This window comes from Strongylocentrotus purpuratus, unplaced genomic scaffold (genome assembly GCF_000002235.5).
Source record: "Strongylocentrotus purpuratus isolate Spur 01 unplaced genomic scaffold, Spur_5.0 spur5_scaffold_14, whole genome shotgun sequence".
Taxonomy (NCBI): Eukaryota; Metazoa; Echinodermata; class Echinoidea; order Camarodonta; family Strongylocentrotidae; genus Strongylocentrotus; species Strongylocentrotus purpuratus.
In genome coordinates, this window is record NW_022145599.1 from 29,190,813 (window position 1) to 29,208,796 (window position 17,984).

Sequence of the window (17,984 nt, forward strand, 5' to 3'; positions counted from 1 at the left end):
CCCGAAAACCCCATAAATATATAAACTTTTATCATACTATTTGGTGATATTCATTGTTTATATTTCCATGTACTACATTTTTATCCTGTTCAGGACCATGATGTAAAACAGATTTTGTATCTATACAATGTATATCTGATTCTTGTTATCCTGAATAAATATATTTCAATAAAAGAAATTTTAGCCTGTTTCCTTTCGTAACTACACTTGACCTGTAACTCAGATGGCAGCTATTTTGGATTTGACCAATATTACCAGTATGACCCGAGGAGATCTCAAATCGATGAAAGAACATCTTAATCAGATTCTCTGACCCAGAAAACCCCATAAATATATAAAATTTTACCATACTAGCCCATTTCCTTTCGTAACTACACTTGACCTGTAACTATCAGATGGCGGCCATTTTGGATTTGACCAATATAACCAGTATGGCAGCCCCAAGAAGACCTCAAATCGATAAATGAACATCATAATCAGATTCTCTGACCCCAAAAACCCATAAATATCAACTATTATCATACAAGCGCTTTTCATTTTGGAACTACGCTTGACCTTTAACTCAGATGGCGGCCATTTTGGATTTGCCCAATACGGCATACCCAGAGGGTGCCCTTCTTGGCGTCCGGCAGGATTCGTATTTTCTTTTTTTCTTTTTTTTCTTTGTGGGAACTGCCCCCTACCCTAGCCCCCGCTGCGTACAGTCATGGTTCAGTGGCAAAGCAATGGCCTCGTAACTATGAGGCCCCAGGATCAAAACTTTGTCGATGTGCTATATTAGTGACCTTTTGTGGGGCATTAATCCTCATTACTGTCATTTATGACTTAAGGGCGTAGGTCACCTAGTTGATAAGCATAGTAGCATACATATGAGAATGTATACTATTATCTACATCTATTTGGAATAAATCATTGTCAAAATAATTCCATAAATTGGGGTAAAATTTGTTTCTTCCAATGTTATGATCAACAGTGTATATATATATATATATAGATATATGAATTATTGAGTGGGCTTATTTTGCTTTCTAATGTATCCGTACAATATGGCAAAGCTTGAGGGGCATGGTAGGGCCCCTGTCGGGTGTTCCGGGGCGGAGCCCCAGGATGCTCTCGAGTTTATTTGACTTTCAAGAGAGAAATTGTCTTTATTAGGAGAGAAAGAGAGTTTATCTCTGAAATAAAAGGACACTTGAAAGTCAAATAGCCCTTTCATTTCATTTTAGAAATAAACTCTAATCCATCCCTTGATATCAAAATTGCACTGCTCCTATTGTGTGCTTTTTTTCACACTCTCCCTGATCTAAAAGGATGCTTTCTTTATTTGATCATCAACAGAAACAAAATTCTAGGCCACGAACTTTTCGAAGCATGACCAGATTCAAAGTATGCTTAAATAGGGGTTTTGATGTATGTAGAAAAAACAGGATTAAGATCCCATGAAACGCTTCGAAATGTAAAAGAAGAATAAGAAAAATAAAGTTGAGATTCGACCTTTATGTCTAGACGTTGCATAATACAATTCGTAATGGTAGTTTATTCCATCTCAGAGTCATATTGTCAAATCCAAAATGGTTGTGCCATCCGAGTTAAAGGTCAAGCGTAGTTTCAAAAGGAAAAGGACTAGTATGATAAAAGCTGATGAATTCATGGGGTTTCCGGGGTCGGATAATCTGATTATGATGTTCTTTTATCAATAAGCAAGTTCGTAATTGCACACGGCGCATGCGCCAAAATCGGGAACGAACTCTTACAAAGGTCACATGAACGTAAAGAGAGCTGAGAGAGGAACTGTACTTTGTTTGTGTGCTGGCCTTTCCTTTGTGAATGATCACATCTGACACATCAGTCACCGAAATCATTTCTGAATGTCGGTATTGATTCTTTATAGTAAACTTTACTTGGAATCTGGTCATCGTTAAAGTATTATCGGCATTATCGTTACCCTAAAAAAAACATTTCCTAACTTCCAAAATTGTTTCCACCAAAGCGCGCGTTTAATGGATTATTACTTTTTTTTAGTCATGCCAATTAATCTAGGCCTATTAAAGTCATTTACTATTTAAAATAAAGCAAACTATAATTTAAATTTATTTAGTCAAGCATTGATTAGGCTGAATAAATGAATATTATATTTGTTAATTTCACATTGCACATTGCCTTTAACCATGATTGCCTTTAACCATTATTGAAGACGAAATTTGCATAGGAGAACTATATATATATATACAAATTAGTTATTGGGCTTATTTTGCTTTCTAATGGATCCGTACAATATGGCACAGCATTAGGGGCCTGGAAGAACCCCTACCGGGGGTTCCGGGGCAGAGCCCCAGGATGCTCTCGAGTTTATTTGACTTTCAAGAGAAAGTGTCTCTAAGATATAAAGAGAGGTTATTTCTTAAATGAAGTGAAAGGTCTCTTGAAAATAAAATAGCCCTTTCATTTCATTTTAGAAATTAACTCTAATCCATCCCTTGGTATTTAAATTGCACTGCTCCTACTGTGTGCTTTTTTCACACTCTCCCTGATCTATAAAGGGTGCTTTCTTTATTTGATCATCAACAGAAGCAAAATGCTAGGCCACGAACTTTTCGAAGCGTGACCAGATTCTAAGTATGCTTAAATAGGGGCATTGATGTAGAAAAAAACAGGATTAAGATCCCATGCAACGCTTCGAAATGTAAAGAAGAATGAGTTAAATAAAGTTGAGATTCGACCTTTATGTCTAGACGTAGCTTAATGCATTTCGTATTGGTATTATCTTCCATCAGTGAGAGTGATTATAGACGTTATTTATATGGATAATAAGGATTAAGCTGACCGGTTCTTGGAATATAATGCTTCAAAACTAATCGACCAAGCTGTTTACTTCTTTATTCAAGGTATGTATCTTCTGTTTAATATACTTTCATTGCTAACCCTCGAAAACGAAATTATTATGCATTTCACTGCGGAAATTAAGCATAGAAGAACTATAAATATCTATATATATGAATTATTTAATGGGCTTATTTTACTTTCTAATGAATCCGTACAATATGGCAGCTAGAGCTTGAGGGGCCTGGCAGAGCCCCTGCCGGGGAATCCGGGTGGAACCCCAGGATTCCCTCGATTTTATTTTACTTTCAAGAGAAAAATTGTCTTCAAAAGAGAAAGAGAGGTTATTTCTAAAATTGAATGAAAGGACTCTTAAAAGTCAAATAGCCCTTTAAAAATGACATATAAACGGTCTAAAAAGAATAACAACTTTTGCTGGCATCGATTAGTAAAAGTGGAATTAACACCTATAGCAAGGTCCGCAGAACGGCCGGACTCAGCCCCCCCCCCCCACACACACACATACACACACTTTTTTGTGGACACAGTATGGTTCCATAGAATGAAAAGAAAAGAAAGAGAGAGAGAGTAAGAAAGAAAGAAAGAAAGCAAGAATGACGCTATATCGTTAATGGTTACATTGTCAAAATACTTGCTGGCGACTTCAAAACGGTAACCGCACTTTGAAACGCATTTCAAAGAAATTGTAGGTATGTAGGCCGTATGCATAGCAATTCATAGATAGAAGAAAAAAAATGCCCATCAAGGTGGTATGGGTGTATTGATTGATATTCCCAGTCAAGGCACTCGTGCTGTATTTCCCTAAACGCGCCTGAATACATAGACTAATCGTGTAAAGTGTAAAGCCACACTCTATTAGTCTATTTTCAGACCCTGCTCGGCAGACAAGCAGCGCACGAGGCCTTGTTCCAAAGGCTAATTCAATGGCAGATCCAGGGAAAGGGCGGGGTCACTACTTTTATCGATACTTTTCCTGATCTTTTTTCTTCCCCCCCCCCTCGAGCAAAGTTTTCATTTTAATCGTTTTCCTGAAGTCAACATTTAAGATAAATACCACCCCCATAACATTTCGGAGTTCACGATACGAATAATGAATAATTATTTTGTGCACTCACTGGATCTAGTTTTCTCGTATTATCCCATTTATCATCTCGGTCTAGTTTATTCAACTTGTTTATCATCGTGGCATTTGAATGGCTGTGAGCAAATTTGTTCTAGAAATGTGACACTTGTTATTGATAAAAAGTTTCATAATAACAGGGCCCAGGTACGTATTCTTCGAGACAGTTTTGTTACAGCCACCATGGTCGGCTGGTTTACGAGAAAGGGGGGGGGGGGGGGTTAGATATTTTTGAATTCTTTCAAATCTCTGAAGGAGATGTTTCCTTTGTTATCATGTAAAAACGCACCTCCTTAAAGAACTGGCAACACTTTTCATCGATACATCCTACCTGAAGGTCCTGGTTGAATCCTGCTATGATGGAAGGCTACACTATACTCTCGCTTCTTCTCTGCCTCAGTGTGGCAAGCGCCATCTCTAATGGTAAGGTATACATTTCTTTCATCCACTTTTCATTCATCCATTTACTGCCAACATTTCAGATACGTTTCATTTCAGCATCAAGACAATAACTATACAATTTGGGGACAATAGCAAAAGTTTGTTTGTGTGTTTATTTATTTAAATACGGTGATTAAAAAACATGCTTTCAGACTGATGTATGCGAAATGAGCCTCGACGGGGGAAACCCGGGGATCTGACGCGGGCGGGTGCATTCGCACGTTGTGGGTCTTTCTGGGAGCAGGCACGCGCAAGATTCATTCATTCATTTGTTATATTATATATTGTATTATTACCCATACGAGGTATTTTAGCTGCTAGATAAAAAAAAAGTCGTATTTTGCACGCTGCTCCGAATATAAAACCGGAGCGGACATTATTTGCCATATTGCCTTCTTCCGAGTTTTCCCTGTAGACCACTGTACTAAATCAGAGGGCAATATCCTTCCATATTCCACTCTTTCTTATCAGTGCGCTTTTATTAAAGGGGCATGTTCCCCGTATTCCAGAGGGCGTTCAAAATACGTACCCGCTGGCGGACGGTGCTAGCTGCCTATTGACACCAACAGAATACGGCTCTTACGCAGATGGCATGTTCCGAATGCCCGTACAATGCCGATTATCCCATACATGTGCCGAAGTAATACCAATCGCAGTTCGGCTCTAAGATTCGACTGCTGCTTCCACCCACTTTCGTGACGTCACGATCGGCAGCGATCAGCTGGCTTGGCGAAGGCAGGCTAGGTCGCGCGTAATTTGATTGACAGCTGTATGCAAATTAGAAGTCGATCTTCGGAACCAAGATGCAGTCAGACCGCAGCGTGCGCGATAATGAGGCTATACGCTGATTTTTATTCAGCGTCTCTTTGGTTATCTCGTACATTCACGTGTGCTGAAATTCACGAGATTTTCTGTGAGATTTGTAAGGGTGTACATGCAGCTGCTTTTGTGGTCGATAACTTCTGTCAACATGGCAGCACGCAACGGTAATTACTCTCGAGATTCTCAGCTTCAGTTTGATATGAAACTTGCCATATTTCACAATTTTGAAACGATCCTTTTTCACCACTTTTATTGTCGTTATTTTTGTAACATTTCAACAGCTATTTTGTACCCGAAATTTCGCTTTTGGTTCCTGACTTTGGTACATAATTAATTTGTTTACTTTGAGATTCGTTGGAAAGATGAAAAGTCACTGATCAAAATAATGTCAAAACCTAATTGACGCAAAATCTTGTTCTCTTTATAATCATAGTAATTAAGACCCTAAAAACCCGGAAATTACCAATTTGTTCTTTCTATATGATGGCACGAAATTGTGTGATTTCATACTCGTGCACGCTCGCCGTTTGAGCAATGGCAATGCATAACTTATTAGTAAACTCCAGGGAGCTCCGCCGCGCCACCGACTGGCCGAAAAAATTAAGAAAAATGATTAAAAAAGAAATAATGTAGAAAAATATTATTTGAAAGGCAGGTGACGTAATTGGTCCAGGGTCCTCAGGTTGTTGCCATGATTGCTTGCGCGCACGTGCATTACAGGCGCACGCCACAAGGAATGCTTACTCAAATTTGGTATTTAGAATGTTAATAAACCAAAGCGGAACATATGTGACGTAGTTGACGTATTTGGCCAATCAGAACGCTCTATTATCACATCGGCAAAACTGACTACTTTTTTTAATTATTCATGAACATTCGCGTGATTTTTCTTGGTTCCTGACTTTGGTACAGCGTAAAATATAATAATTTTGATATCATTGTAAAGAAAAATATTTATGCTTTATGCTGATTATAACATCTTCTTGACGCAAGAATGATTTCTATGTGAAAATCAGCCCTACTCTTTAGATAGATTTATCGTCGAAAAACCCCATTTTCAAGGCGAAATATCTGTTTCCAAAATATATTAAACATGATTGTCATATAAGTATATAGAGAGTGCAACTTCTTATCTTTGAAATAAGACCCATTTCATGAGAAATGAACGAATCTCGTCCTTGTTTTCACGAAGTGACGGTAGTGAGGAAAATCGTAACGCAAAGTGAATGCAATTTTTTTTCACTACCGTCACTTCGTGAAAACAGCGACGAATTATAAAGGCAAAAACTGCCGATCGGGAAGACCGTCTGCACTACTCATTACGTATGCAAGACACGTAAATTCTTGCATACGTGCTGAATAAAATAGAGGGTTTTCGCACCGGCTGCGGTCTGACTGGATGGCGATGAGTAGAGCAGCGATAACTACACTGGCGGGAACGTGCCCCTTTAAAGTGCATACGCGCAGTAATTAGTAGGCGTTAAAGTGTACGCGCGGTAACAAGCATTGTTACGTCACAATTACATACTTATATATAATGGTTTATTTATTCAAAAAAAAATCACATTGCAGCCCAAAGGCTGAATTGCACGATTTTTTACAAATCTTTGACATAAAAACAGATTATAATGAACATTGTAAAAAGCATTGCACAAAATAATAACTGCATACAAAATTAGTAATGCAATAATATTCAACTAATATTCTTTTACATTTTAAACCGAAATAGCTAGGATTATCAGATGGTATAAAGGCACATAGATTAATAGATGATCAGGTTGAGAGAGGGAGAGATATAATCAAGAAGGGAGAGAAAAAAGGTGGGAGTCAGAGAGGAAGAACTAGTGTTGGAAGAAAAAATACCATAAGATAAAAACTAAGAATCAGGAGTAACGAAACCAGAAATAAAGCTATGTGTTTTTGAATGCTTCATCGTCAGATGAGAGAGCAAACCAGGTACAAGGAATACATGATATATTGATATGTGAATATTGTTAAATTAAAATACAATTCATCATTTAAAAAGGTTGTATGCTTAAAATAATACTTAAAAGTGAAATTAGATAAATTATACTTGTACATATATACAGAGTCCAACTAGATACAATTAGGCTATTATTTACATTTAAAACATCATATGTAGAATGTAGGATGCGAGGAATTAGGCAATACAACAGCAAAGGCAGATGTGTATATCATAATATGTATATGAAGTGGGAGAGCGAGAGAGAGAGGGGGAGGAATAAGATAGAAAAGGTAGTATGTGAGTGAAGGAATAACAGAAGGAGAGAAAGAGTAATATAGTAAAAGAGAGAAAATGTAAGGAGGTGAAAGAAAAAGTCAAGATTCATCAATATCCAAATCTAAGGTATGTGTAAACCGAACATCATCCCTAATAACTATATTCATCGATAACAGTGTTCACCAAAATCCACAATCTTGATAATATCAATGAATTTATTTTTAACAAAACAAATTCATCTAAGGCAATCATATGATTATTAGACTTTTCATGAGGTATTGTTTAGTAAAGTGGCTAGATTTCGTGAGGGCCTGGGCAAATTTCTTACAAAGATGATCCCTTCTAACTTCGAGTTTCTCAAGACGTGTGTGGTCCAGCGCTTCATCGTAAGATGAATACGCTGAATAGTGAATAACCTGAAATCGGATAAATCGGCAAACAGACGAAATCAAAATCATGCTTGATACCAAAGTTATATATTATCTGTTAAAAAATGCCTTGTATAGGTATTCATAATTAAATTGACAGGGCTTCTTTCGGGGTACATCAGAAATATTGACCGCGCTAAGACCATATTGATGATCTTAGCTTGGTCGCTATTTCTGATATACCCCTCAAGCCATACTGTATGTATGGTTTATAATATGTGTTATTTTTATGTTGGATATTTGAGTGAAAAACTAAATGATAAAATAAAATTTAAAAAAAACTAATATAAAAAAACTGATTGCTTTAACTGTAAATATTATGCGAAATCATAATCACCGATTAAAGATAAAGTTATTTTTCACATTTCACAGTGCAAGTTAGTGGTACAAGTTCTGAACCGGCAGGTGACAATGTTTTATTTTACCTACTTAATATTGTGAAAAGTTTAATACGCTCGTGTTATAGGCTATAAAATATAAATGAAAATTCAATAATCCTTCCCATCCATCCGCTCTCAGGGGAAATACCGGGGAGGGGGTCGAAAAAAAATTCTTTCTTCTCTAGCTCTTCTGACAATCAGCTAGAATGAACCTCATGCATGAGAACTATCCAATAGATATTTATTTATTAGCAGCGGATCATGGGTTCTCTTGCAAAAGGAGGGGGCGGGCACAAGTTCTAAAATTATGTGAAGAGCAACAAAGACAGAAAAAAAGAAAAGAGGAAACGAGATCATTAGCTCATGCTTATTATCTTCGGCCTTTACCCCCCCCCCCCCTCCCCCACTTCAGTATTAAAACTGTTTTTCCATAGAGGCCCTGTACAAATTATAGGTTTTAAAAAAAGAGATTAAATTGAACAAATTTTAATTACATACATATCATATCATGGATTATTATCATTATTTTTTTTTATACACCATGATATCAACACGAAGGAAATAGTCGTTTTCCAGCTTATACAATTATAATATACGTCCTTTCAAATCGAGTAATAGAAAACTAAAGCAGGAAAGCTTTAATACTTTTTTGGTTTGATATTACTGAAAAGAACAGTCTCTGATATTTATATTAAAAATGTAATTTTCCCAGTTCAGATCTGCATATGACTTTTTAGACTGGGCCTGTCTAACACTAAATGGGAAGTTGGTTCTATGGTGCGGCACCTTCATGAGGGAATGAAAGTTTGCCCATTTGGGTTCGTTATTAATAATCGATATTAATAATAACTTTATTATTATTTAGTGGTTAGTAGTAGTATTGTTGTTAATATTATTATTAACATTATCATCATTACCTTCTTCATCTTCTTCATCATCATTACATCCCTTCCATGTAGTCGTCCGGCTTGGAGGAGTACGTAAGCAAGACAATCTAGGGTGGGGCGTAGTCGAGGTCTACCGCGATGGAGAGTGGGGAACAGTGTGTGGCATTGGATGGTCGCAAGAGGACGCTAATGTCGTCTGCAAGCAGTTGGGCTTCCCTGACCCAGCCGCTTACTTCTTTGAAATTACCGTTTGGAAGTTCTTTGGCCCAGGAACTGGATCGACTCTGCTTGCCGATGTTGCTTGTACGGGCGAAGAGGCCTCAATCATGGACTGTTCGGCCCACTCCACCGGGATTTCTCCCTCCTGCACCCACGAAAAAGACGCCGAAGTCCAGTGTCTAGAGTCAGGTATGTTCATGACAGGGACCCCAACGGCAACCATTTAGACAAAAAAATCAGTAAACCTTTGCAGCCAAGTTCAAGTTCATTAATTTTCCACATATTTGTATTTATTTTTCATACAGACATAACATAACTTCTGTGTACAAACTAGCGTAACAAACTAAAACGATACATGTGGTTTTGTCGTAATAGTATTGTCATGATAAGCATACAAGTCAAATAAATCATAATGAATCCAATCCAATTCAATTCAATGTGTTTCTGGTTTCAACAAAACATTACAAATCAATTATAAACATTTACACAAATTAACGAATACATATTGGAAACAGAGGGGTCCACTAAAAAGCAATGCTTGTACACTTCATCCCTTTTTGTTAAAGCGTATATATAGTGGAGAGGCCTACGGTAAAGCAAGGCTTGTTGTGGATAAGCCCGGTGAATAAATAATTTACAGACAGCTAAGAAACGAAAATAATAACAGATGGGAGGAAGAATGAATTATATGTATAAAGAGGAGGCGAGAAGCGATCATGGGAAGGTAATAATGACAATGGGAAAATGGAGAACATTACAAGACAAATACTTTAAAAACGGCGACTATCGCACGATGAATATGAAGCCCTCAACGAGGCAATGTGTACAAAAGGCATAAGGAAGATTATGTAAAATCATCGTGCAGTCAGTAAATAATTATTGAAAAATGAATACTGTAGGTCAATTGCCTCCAAATCCCTGAACTAAGTTCATTTTAAAGTACCCTCCTGAATGTAATCAATGTATGCACAACAGCAGGTTGACTGGGGAAAATACTGCCACGCATTGTCATTGAACGATGATGGCACTTAATTTACTTTGTGTTATTCGCTATTTTCGTAGTATTTTACTGTTGGTTTTTCCGAAGTTTTGTCTGACTGTCTATGGCTGCGCACCTAACATATGACTCGAAATAAACATTCCTTTAAAGCTTACTCTGAAAGCATTCATTATTTTCTAACAAATTTTTTGACAATTTTTTCTGATAAATATTAGAAGTACGTTCGTATTTGTCAGTTTTTGCAACTTTTCAATAATATGTTGTTGTTTTTTACATATTGTTTTGTTTTTACATATTGTTTTGTTTGTCATTTTTTTTCATTAACCTTGCGATAATGTGATTCATAAAAATTAAATTCTAGAATTATTTTTTATCGTCATCAAAGCTGAGATTGCCTGGCTAGACATTTAATAGAAATATGTATTAGTACAATGATTGCTAAAGGGTATGTTAGTAGAAGGTATTGACGAATACAAAAAAAGACTAAAAGGTTAAACAAAAAATACCATCTGATCACTATTGACGGAAAGTAGTTCTCATTCAGACGCAGGCGTTATGCATATTCGATGAAAGAATAGAATCTTGTTTTAAGTATAAATAACGCAACAGGAATGAATTGAAAATGTTTTTTAATCTCCCTTTTTCTGTAAATATTTAACAGATGCAAAAAGAAAAATGGAGGATTTGGAGTTCTATGAAAAAGGAGACATGACAGAAGAAGAAAAGGTAAGGATCATCTTCAAAGACAGATATGAATGGATGTGAAAAATGATGTGTTGCTTTCAACTGCATGCAGTAAATGCACCATGTTTGTGTGTGTATGTATATATATATATATATATATATATATACAGTACGTATCAAAAAGGTGTGATCAATTTTAGTAGCTTCTAATTCAAAAGTTGTAACCTATGTGACATTCAATCGTATTTAATGGTAAGGGGTTACAAATACCCTGTCTAATGATACGCTATGCTGCCACGGATAACTGAGCAGCAGACTTTTAAAAATTATTGTCAAAATCCTCTAGGACCAAATTTGGGCTGAAGCAATTAATGTGGGTCAAAAGCTATTATGATTGTGTTATCTCATTCCAAAACAATTGCTCGCTTATTTGCATCGACATTCACTGACTATAAGCATATGTCAATGCTTTAATGCAGTGGAAAGGAAAAGGTGTTTAGACCACCTTAAACTAAAGCAAATGCCAATTACAAGCTAAATTCATGATAATTACTTCACTTTGATAATAACAATCTTGACTTCGTTCGCAACCCTTGTTTAAGGTAACCCTTTTAATTGGGTGAAAACATAATAGATAAAGTTGATTTAGTATGTTATCTTTTTAATGAAAGTTTACTGACAGTTTTGTTGATACTTATCGTCATATGTGTTCTTTCTTACAATTGGGTTGAATAGAATAGTAACCTTTGACTTTTCATTCGCTATTCGAGACCAAAACGTTATGCTCCTTATGCGTGTGAACTGCCACAACGGAAAATGAGCAGAGAGAACTTAAATATCATGAGACAGGAAGTTAGTAAGCTTTCCTAAATCATTTAAGTTTATCCTTTGGATCGAAACAAGGCTCTGTGACAGCCTAAGTTAATTGCCACATGTTGAACAATGAAGCACTATTGACAGCACGAGGCATAATGTAACTTTTAAGAGGATTTAAGAACAAAGAATAATTATGCATACGGCCTGACCCACATTCGTTCCATCAGCCCAGACTAATTGTACAAGGCGATTTGGACAACAAAGACGCTATAGTCACCCATGGCAGAAATATTATGAGTAGGGTATTATTGGACATGAATCTTAAAACCAAGATTAATACGATTCAATGATAAATGTAAATCCTTAGCTATGTCTTTAATGTGGGTTGCTTTTGCTTCTTGAGTATCCTGACAACGACTAAAGTGTCTGATCGTTAGTCTATGCACCTCGATAGACCAGGGGGGTGTTTCACAAAGATCCTAAGTTGAACTTATCTCTAAATTGGACTTAAAAATTATGGAAAACCATTAGCATCTTTGAAAATATTTTGTAAAAGTTATTTTAAAAGGCATAAAATGTTGATTCAAATCATTCATATTTTCTATCATCAAGGAGATTTCATGTTCTGGATGTGGAATTTATAAAAAGTCTAAAATACTTGAATTTCTACTTTTGAATATATTTCATTTTAAGGCTCCAATGGCTGTCCATAATTTTTATGTCCCACTTAGTGTTAAGTTCTACTTAGGATCTTTGTGAAACACCCCCTGGACCATTAATTCTGTCCTGTCCTTCAGTTCCAGTAACAGTACAGCTACATAGATCCTAAACGCCAACTTCTCGTTGGTGTTTACATATTTACACTGATTCCACCTTGTCCAATGCGGAATCACAAGTATTATCAGGGTGTCCTGTATCGGGTCAGAGAAGAGAAGATGATAAATAGAAAAAATAATATATGTGTGAATAATTGATTGCAGCATTTTGAATTTGACCGCGTCGTTTTGTTAATAAATTTGTCCCATTTTACTAGTCATGTAAGTACTTCATACATATGGTACATAATATGGTTATGTGTTATACTCGACTGCTTGTGAGTTCGCTGATTGAGCTTGCACGGTGCCACAGACCCTGAAAAAGATGTTGAAACGTGACCTTTTAGTGTGCTTTTCTCACGCTGGCAGAGTGTCATCATCTGTTTCATCGTCATCATTACCATCCTTATCAGCGTGTTTTATTTTCTTACAAACAGGTGGCTGCTGAATTCGAAGAACGATCCAATGACAAAATGGATTCTGACTTGAAGAAGAAAGATGTCATCCAGGCTCTAGAAGATCTCCTGGTCTATCTCGAGGACAAATAGATGATATAAGGCAGCGGATACACTGAACTTGGGGCGGACTGGGAGCTAAGATACAATATAGAGGGTTTTTTCTGCACGTTCGCTCGGCCGTTTATTCATTCACGGTTGGGTTTGGACGAGCAGAGACTAGGTGTCACTTCATATTGAAAGGTGTGACGAGTGATCGTTACAGTCAATTTGAAAATTTCCCCTTATGTTTACATACTTTCAAAAAGATTTTCCTCAACAATATAGCAAAACATGATCCCTTTTGAACAAATAGGTGATACAAATATTAGGCTCTCGATAAAATAATGATGTTAAACTTATCGAGTACACAGTCATAAAAGACGCATTCACATGATTGCGACCAGACATTACCCCCTTTTTATCAAATGTTATGCTCTTAAACGAAAATCCCTTTTTTTCCTTCAAATCCGCGAACATTCTCGCGAATTACCATTTTACGCAAATTTCGAATTACCATGTCCCGCACCCGATGCCAATGAGAGGGATACCACTGCGTATAAAGATTTGACACATTTTGAGAGAAATGGTATTCCAGGGCCGTCCCCAAGTCTATACGCCCAAAATAATGGATTTTCTAAATTCTACTAACCCTAGGTTTCTTACCACTGTGCTAACTGCTTTAACCCAAAACTTAATTTCTTTGAAGAGATATCATCCTCATTAGGCCTCGTTCAGAAATGACGCGGCAAAACCGGGTGGTCTTTATGATGACGTAAAATAAATAATAAGCGTCACTTTTCTGTACCCCCTAACACCTAGCTCAGTAAAAACGCGCAGCAATTTTTTTTTTTTTTATACTTTTGCTGTTTTTTACCGTATCTTATTTGAACGAGCCTTTATTAAGAGAGAGATAGAGAGTGAGAAAGAAAAATATTACTCAGTATTCTCAATCCTTCTAAGGTGGGGAGCACATGTCTCAAAAAATGCTAACAAGCTCCCCTAAAGCTCCCCCGTTCTTTCTTTCTCTCCCTCTCTCTCTCTCTCTCTCTCTCCTCTCGCCATTTCTTTCTGTTTTTTTAAAACCTTCATCTAAAATACAGTTGTATAAACACGGTTTTATCGTGGTGATATTTTTGCTATATAGATGATATCATTCTTTAATTTGTATTTGTAGAGGTTCATCACGAACGTACATGCTTGAACTGAGCAAACTCTTCTACCCTGTGTTTACGAATTCTTTCATTAAAACATGATCTATTAATTGCAAGAAGAACAATTATTTGGTTTATTATTCTCTGTTGTCCTCACATGCGTAATGGCTGAAAAACTCAAAGGCAATGAGTTGATACAAGTGTCTTTTTTATATTCTGATTCTATGTCATTATTTGTTTATTATCATTATTATTTATCTTTACTCTATTTATAATTACATGATAGCAAAGACTTATACAATAGACTTGTGCGTCACCTATTGATGCGTTCAACACAGCTGATTGAATGGAAAACCGTCACGCGTATATTTCTCCCTGCTTTAACCGTGAATAGGGGTGCCGAAAAGCAAATTTTGCAAACTGCAATGTCTCACACAAATACCACTAGAATTAAAATGTCCTACCCAAAATGTATGATCTTGGTTACATCTTAATGGGGTAGGATTTAACTTCCTCAGGAAAACAAAATATATATATATATATATATATATATATATATATATATATATATATATATATTATATACACACACATACGCACACATGTATGATAGATGAGCGGGTTGTAAGTAACGGTGGTGTCTTTGTTTCACTGTCCATACGTTGTGAGAGCTCACACCGAATTGCTTAAGGGCCATCTTGAGATGACATTTCGCTGTAAACGCGCCGTGGTTCACCTCGATGTGCCAAGAAATGTGGTACGGGATCTCCAATAGTATGAACAGCGAAATGAAAACTTATGAAAACCGAGAACCCCAAAATGCTTCAAAAACAGCGACAAAAGGCGTACAAACGGCACGAGGGTGTTGTGAAATTGTTATAATAAAAATAATGCCGAGAATAATAAACCAGGAATTGTACATATTATACAATAATATTGAAGAGGGTTTAAAATGTCACTATAAAACAACGAAAGACCTGTGTGCGTACATGTGTGTGTGTGTGTGGAGGAGTGTACGGGAGTGTGGGGGATATATGTGGTAGTGTGCGTACTGGTGTACGTGCGTACGGGGGAGGGGGCTTCGTGCAGTTTGTCCTGAAAAATATAAAATTACCAGAACTGTATTGGGCAAAACATTAATCACCTGATGTGCGAGCTTAAAAGGAGGTCTAGATAATTTTGATGCCTCATTTAGTGTATTATAGTAGAGGGTCAATGTCGCTATTCATAAGGACCGCTATTTATAAGGTCCGCGTTTCATAATTTGAGAAAAGGGTCATTATTCCTAAGGACCGCTATTCATAATCAAAGAAAAGGGTCGGTATTCATAATATGAGAAGAGGGTCGCTATTCATAATGCGAAATCGGGGTCGTTGTTCATAAGGTCCCTATTCATAATATTAGAAAAGGGTCGCTAGTCATAACACGGGAAGAGGGTCGCTTTTCATAATACAAGAAGAGGGTCGCTATTCATAATACGAAATAAGGGTCGTTATTCATAATGCAGAATGAGAGTCGCTATTAATGAGAGTTATCATTCAAAATCGATAAAGAGGGTCGCTATTCATAATACGAACTGAGGGTCGCTATTCATAATAAAAAATAGTGAGGGTCGCTATTCATTATAGGAGAAGAGGGTCGCTATTCATAATAGAAGAAGAGGATCGCTATTCATAATACGAAATGAGGGTCGCTGATTTAGTGAACAGAAAACTGTTTAGCGAAATTCGATTGAAGTTCTCCAATGCAAACTTTTCTCCGTGAAATGCATGATAAATTCGTGGTCGACGGTTGGCAATGAAAATAGAATAAACAGTAGAAACAGACCCTGAATAGAGAAGTAAACAGCTCGGTCGATTTGTTTTGAAGCATTATCTTCCAAGACCCGGTCAGCTTAATCTGAATTATCCATATAAATAACGTCTATAACCACTGAGATGGAAGATAATTCCAATACAAAACGCATTAAGCAACGTCTAGACATAAAGGTGGAATCTCAACTTTTTTCTTCTTATTCTTCTATAACATTTCGAAGCGTTGCATGGGATCTTAATCTTGTTTTTCTACATACATAAATGCCCCCATTTAAGCAGACTTTAAATCTGGTTACGCTTCGAAAAGTTCGTTGCCGAGAATTTTGTTTCTGTTGAAGGTCAAATAAAGTGAGCACCCTTAGATCGGGGGGGGGGGGTGTTGAAAAGGCACACAGGAGAGCAGTGCAATCTAGATATCAAGGGATGGATTAGAGTTTATTTCTAAAATGAAATTGAAGGGCTATTTGACTATTAAGAATATATTTTTTTTCTCTCTTAAAGACCATTTCTCTATTGAAAGTCAAATAAATCATTTTGGGGCTCCGCCTCGGAACCCCCGGCAGGGGCTCTGCCAGACCCCTCAAGCTCTGCCATATTGTACGGATCCATTAGAAAGCAAAATAAGCCCACTAAATAATTCATATACTGTATATCTATAGGCCTATATAATATATTCAAACATCATAGCAATTCATCCAAATAAAAAGTCCACTTAAAGATACTATGTTCCTTATGCAGCCAACATCAAATTCTGTAGAACTGTGCAGGAGTTATGAATATTTCATGTATGTCCTATCTGTGAAATGAAAACGTTAGCAGTGTCCTATTATTAAAATTATGCAAGGAAACTCGTTTACTCTCTAGACTACCCAGAAAGTTTGAAGAAAATTCCTTCAAATTTCAGGAAACTGGTTGTTCTTTTACAGGAAACTCGATTCAAACGAGTGGAGGCACTGGCGGTTCTGTTTTTACAACACTCTACTTGGATCAGATATAGACCAAAAACAAGCCTCATCATCTTTAAAATGCAAGTGTCATTACTGTAAAATTTAGGAGTAGATCTTCTAAGTTTGACACAAAATGTAGTAATGCTTGAGTCGTACCCCGGCCCCCCACTCAGTGTTATTTAGGGTACGCATATGCTCGTTCCCTTTTTTGAAAGCACCCCCTATCTGAGGACTGCCAACATTTCCGAACCCCCCTTTCGCGGGCTTTTTGCGGGCTTTTCCTGCCTTGGAGACCCCCCTAAATCAGGAAAAATGCTCAATGTACCTCCCTAAATTCGGAATAATTTCTCAGGAGTCCAAGGAGATGAGAGAAAAAAAAAATCTCCGGGTGAAAAGTTAATACACCCCTTTTTTTACAATTCTCGGGCCGGACTTTGTCGCACGAAAAGTACCCCTTTACCGGACATTTTGGTAACACGCATGGGGTCATTCCGACCCCGGAGTGGGGGGGGGGGGCGGGAGTCGTACTCGGCTTTACGGCTATACGATCGACCTTAAGAATTTGCAGGCGAATGGCATCCCATGTTTCAGACCTTACAAAGTAAAAGTTTGAGAACCCTTACGGTAGTCTATAAACATAGAATCAACAAAGGCAACACTATGATCAGGGACGGGGGCCAACACTCTCTCAAACGTATTTAACCCTGTTCTCTCGAAGCTGTCTAAACGCCATCTACGATGAACTTAGTCTGATGCAGAACGCTGTTAGCGATTTTTTGTGTGTTTCTTCTTCTAATCATTGTGTAAAAAGAAATTTGTAAACCAGCAACCTACCAATTAGATGACCCTTTTAAATAATATTACTGCTATTACTATTAGT

General features: G+C 37.1%; 1 protein-coding gene across 1 annotated transcript; it reads left to right on the forward strand.

Moving 5' to 3' along the window:
• Nucleotides 1-4,252: 4,252 nt before the first annotated feature.
• On the forward strand, nucleotides 4,253-14,465 carry LOC592984 (scavenger receptor cysteine-rich type 1 protein M130). The gene is made up of 4 exons (XM_011671409.2): nucleotides 4,253-4,384; nucleotides 9,234-9,569; nucleotides 11,042-11,106; nucleotides 13,133-14,465. The coding sequence occupies exons 1-4, from the start codon at nucleotides 4,318-4,320 to the stop codon at nucleotides 13,241-13,243; spliced, it is 579 nt and encodes a 192-aa protein (XP_011669711.1). The 5' UTR covers nucleotides 4,253-4,317; the 3' UTR covers nucleotides 13,244-14,465.
• The last annotated feature ends 3,519 nt before the right edge of the window (nucleotides 14,466-17,984 follow it).

What these genes read in the sequence shown, in the direction of transcription:
- LOC592984 (XM_011671409.2), top strand. Translation starts at nt 4,318, where the DNA reads ATGATGGAAGGCTACACTATACTCTCGCTTCTTCTCTGCCTCAGTGTG. An exon ending in AGTCCAGTGTCTAGAGTCAG is followed by an intron (nt 9,570 to 11,041) that starts GTATGTTCATGA and finishes AATATTTAACAG; the next exon opens with ATGCAAAAAGAAAAATGGAG. An exon ending in ACATGACAGAAGAAGAAAAG is followed by an intron (nt 11,107 to 13,132) that starts GTAAGGATCATC and finishes TCTTACAAACAG; the next exon opens with GTGGCTGCTGAATTCGAAGA.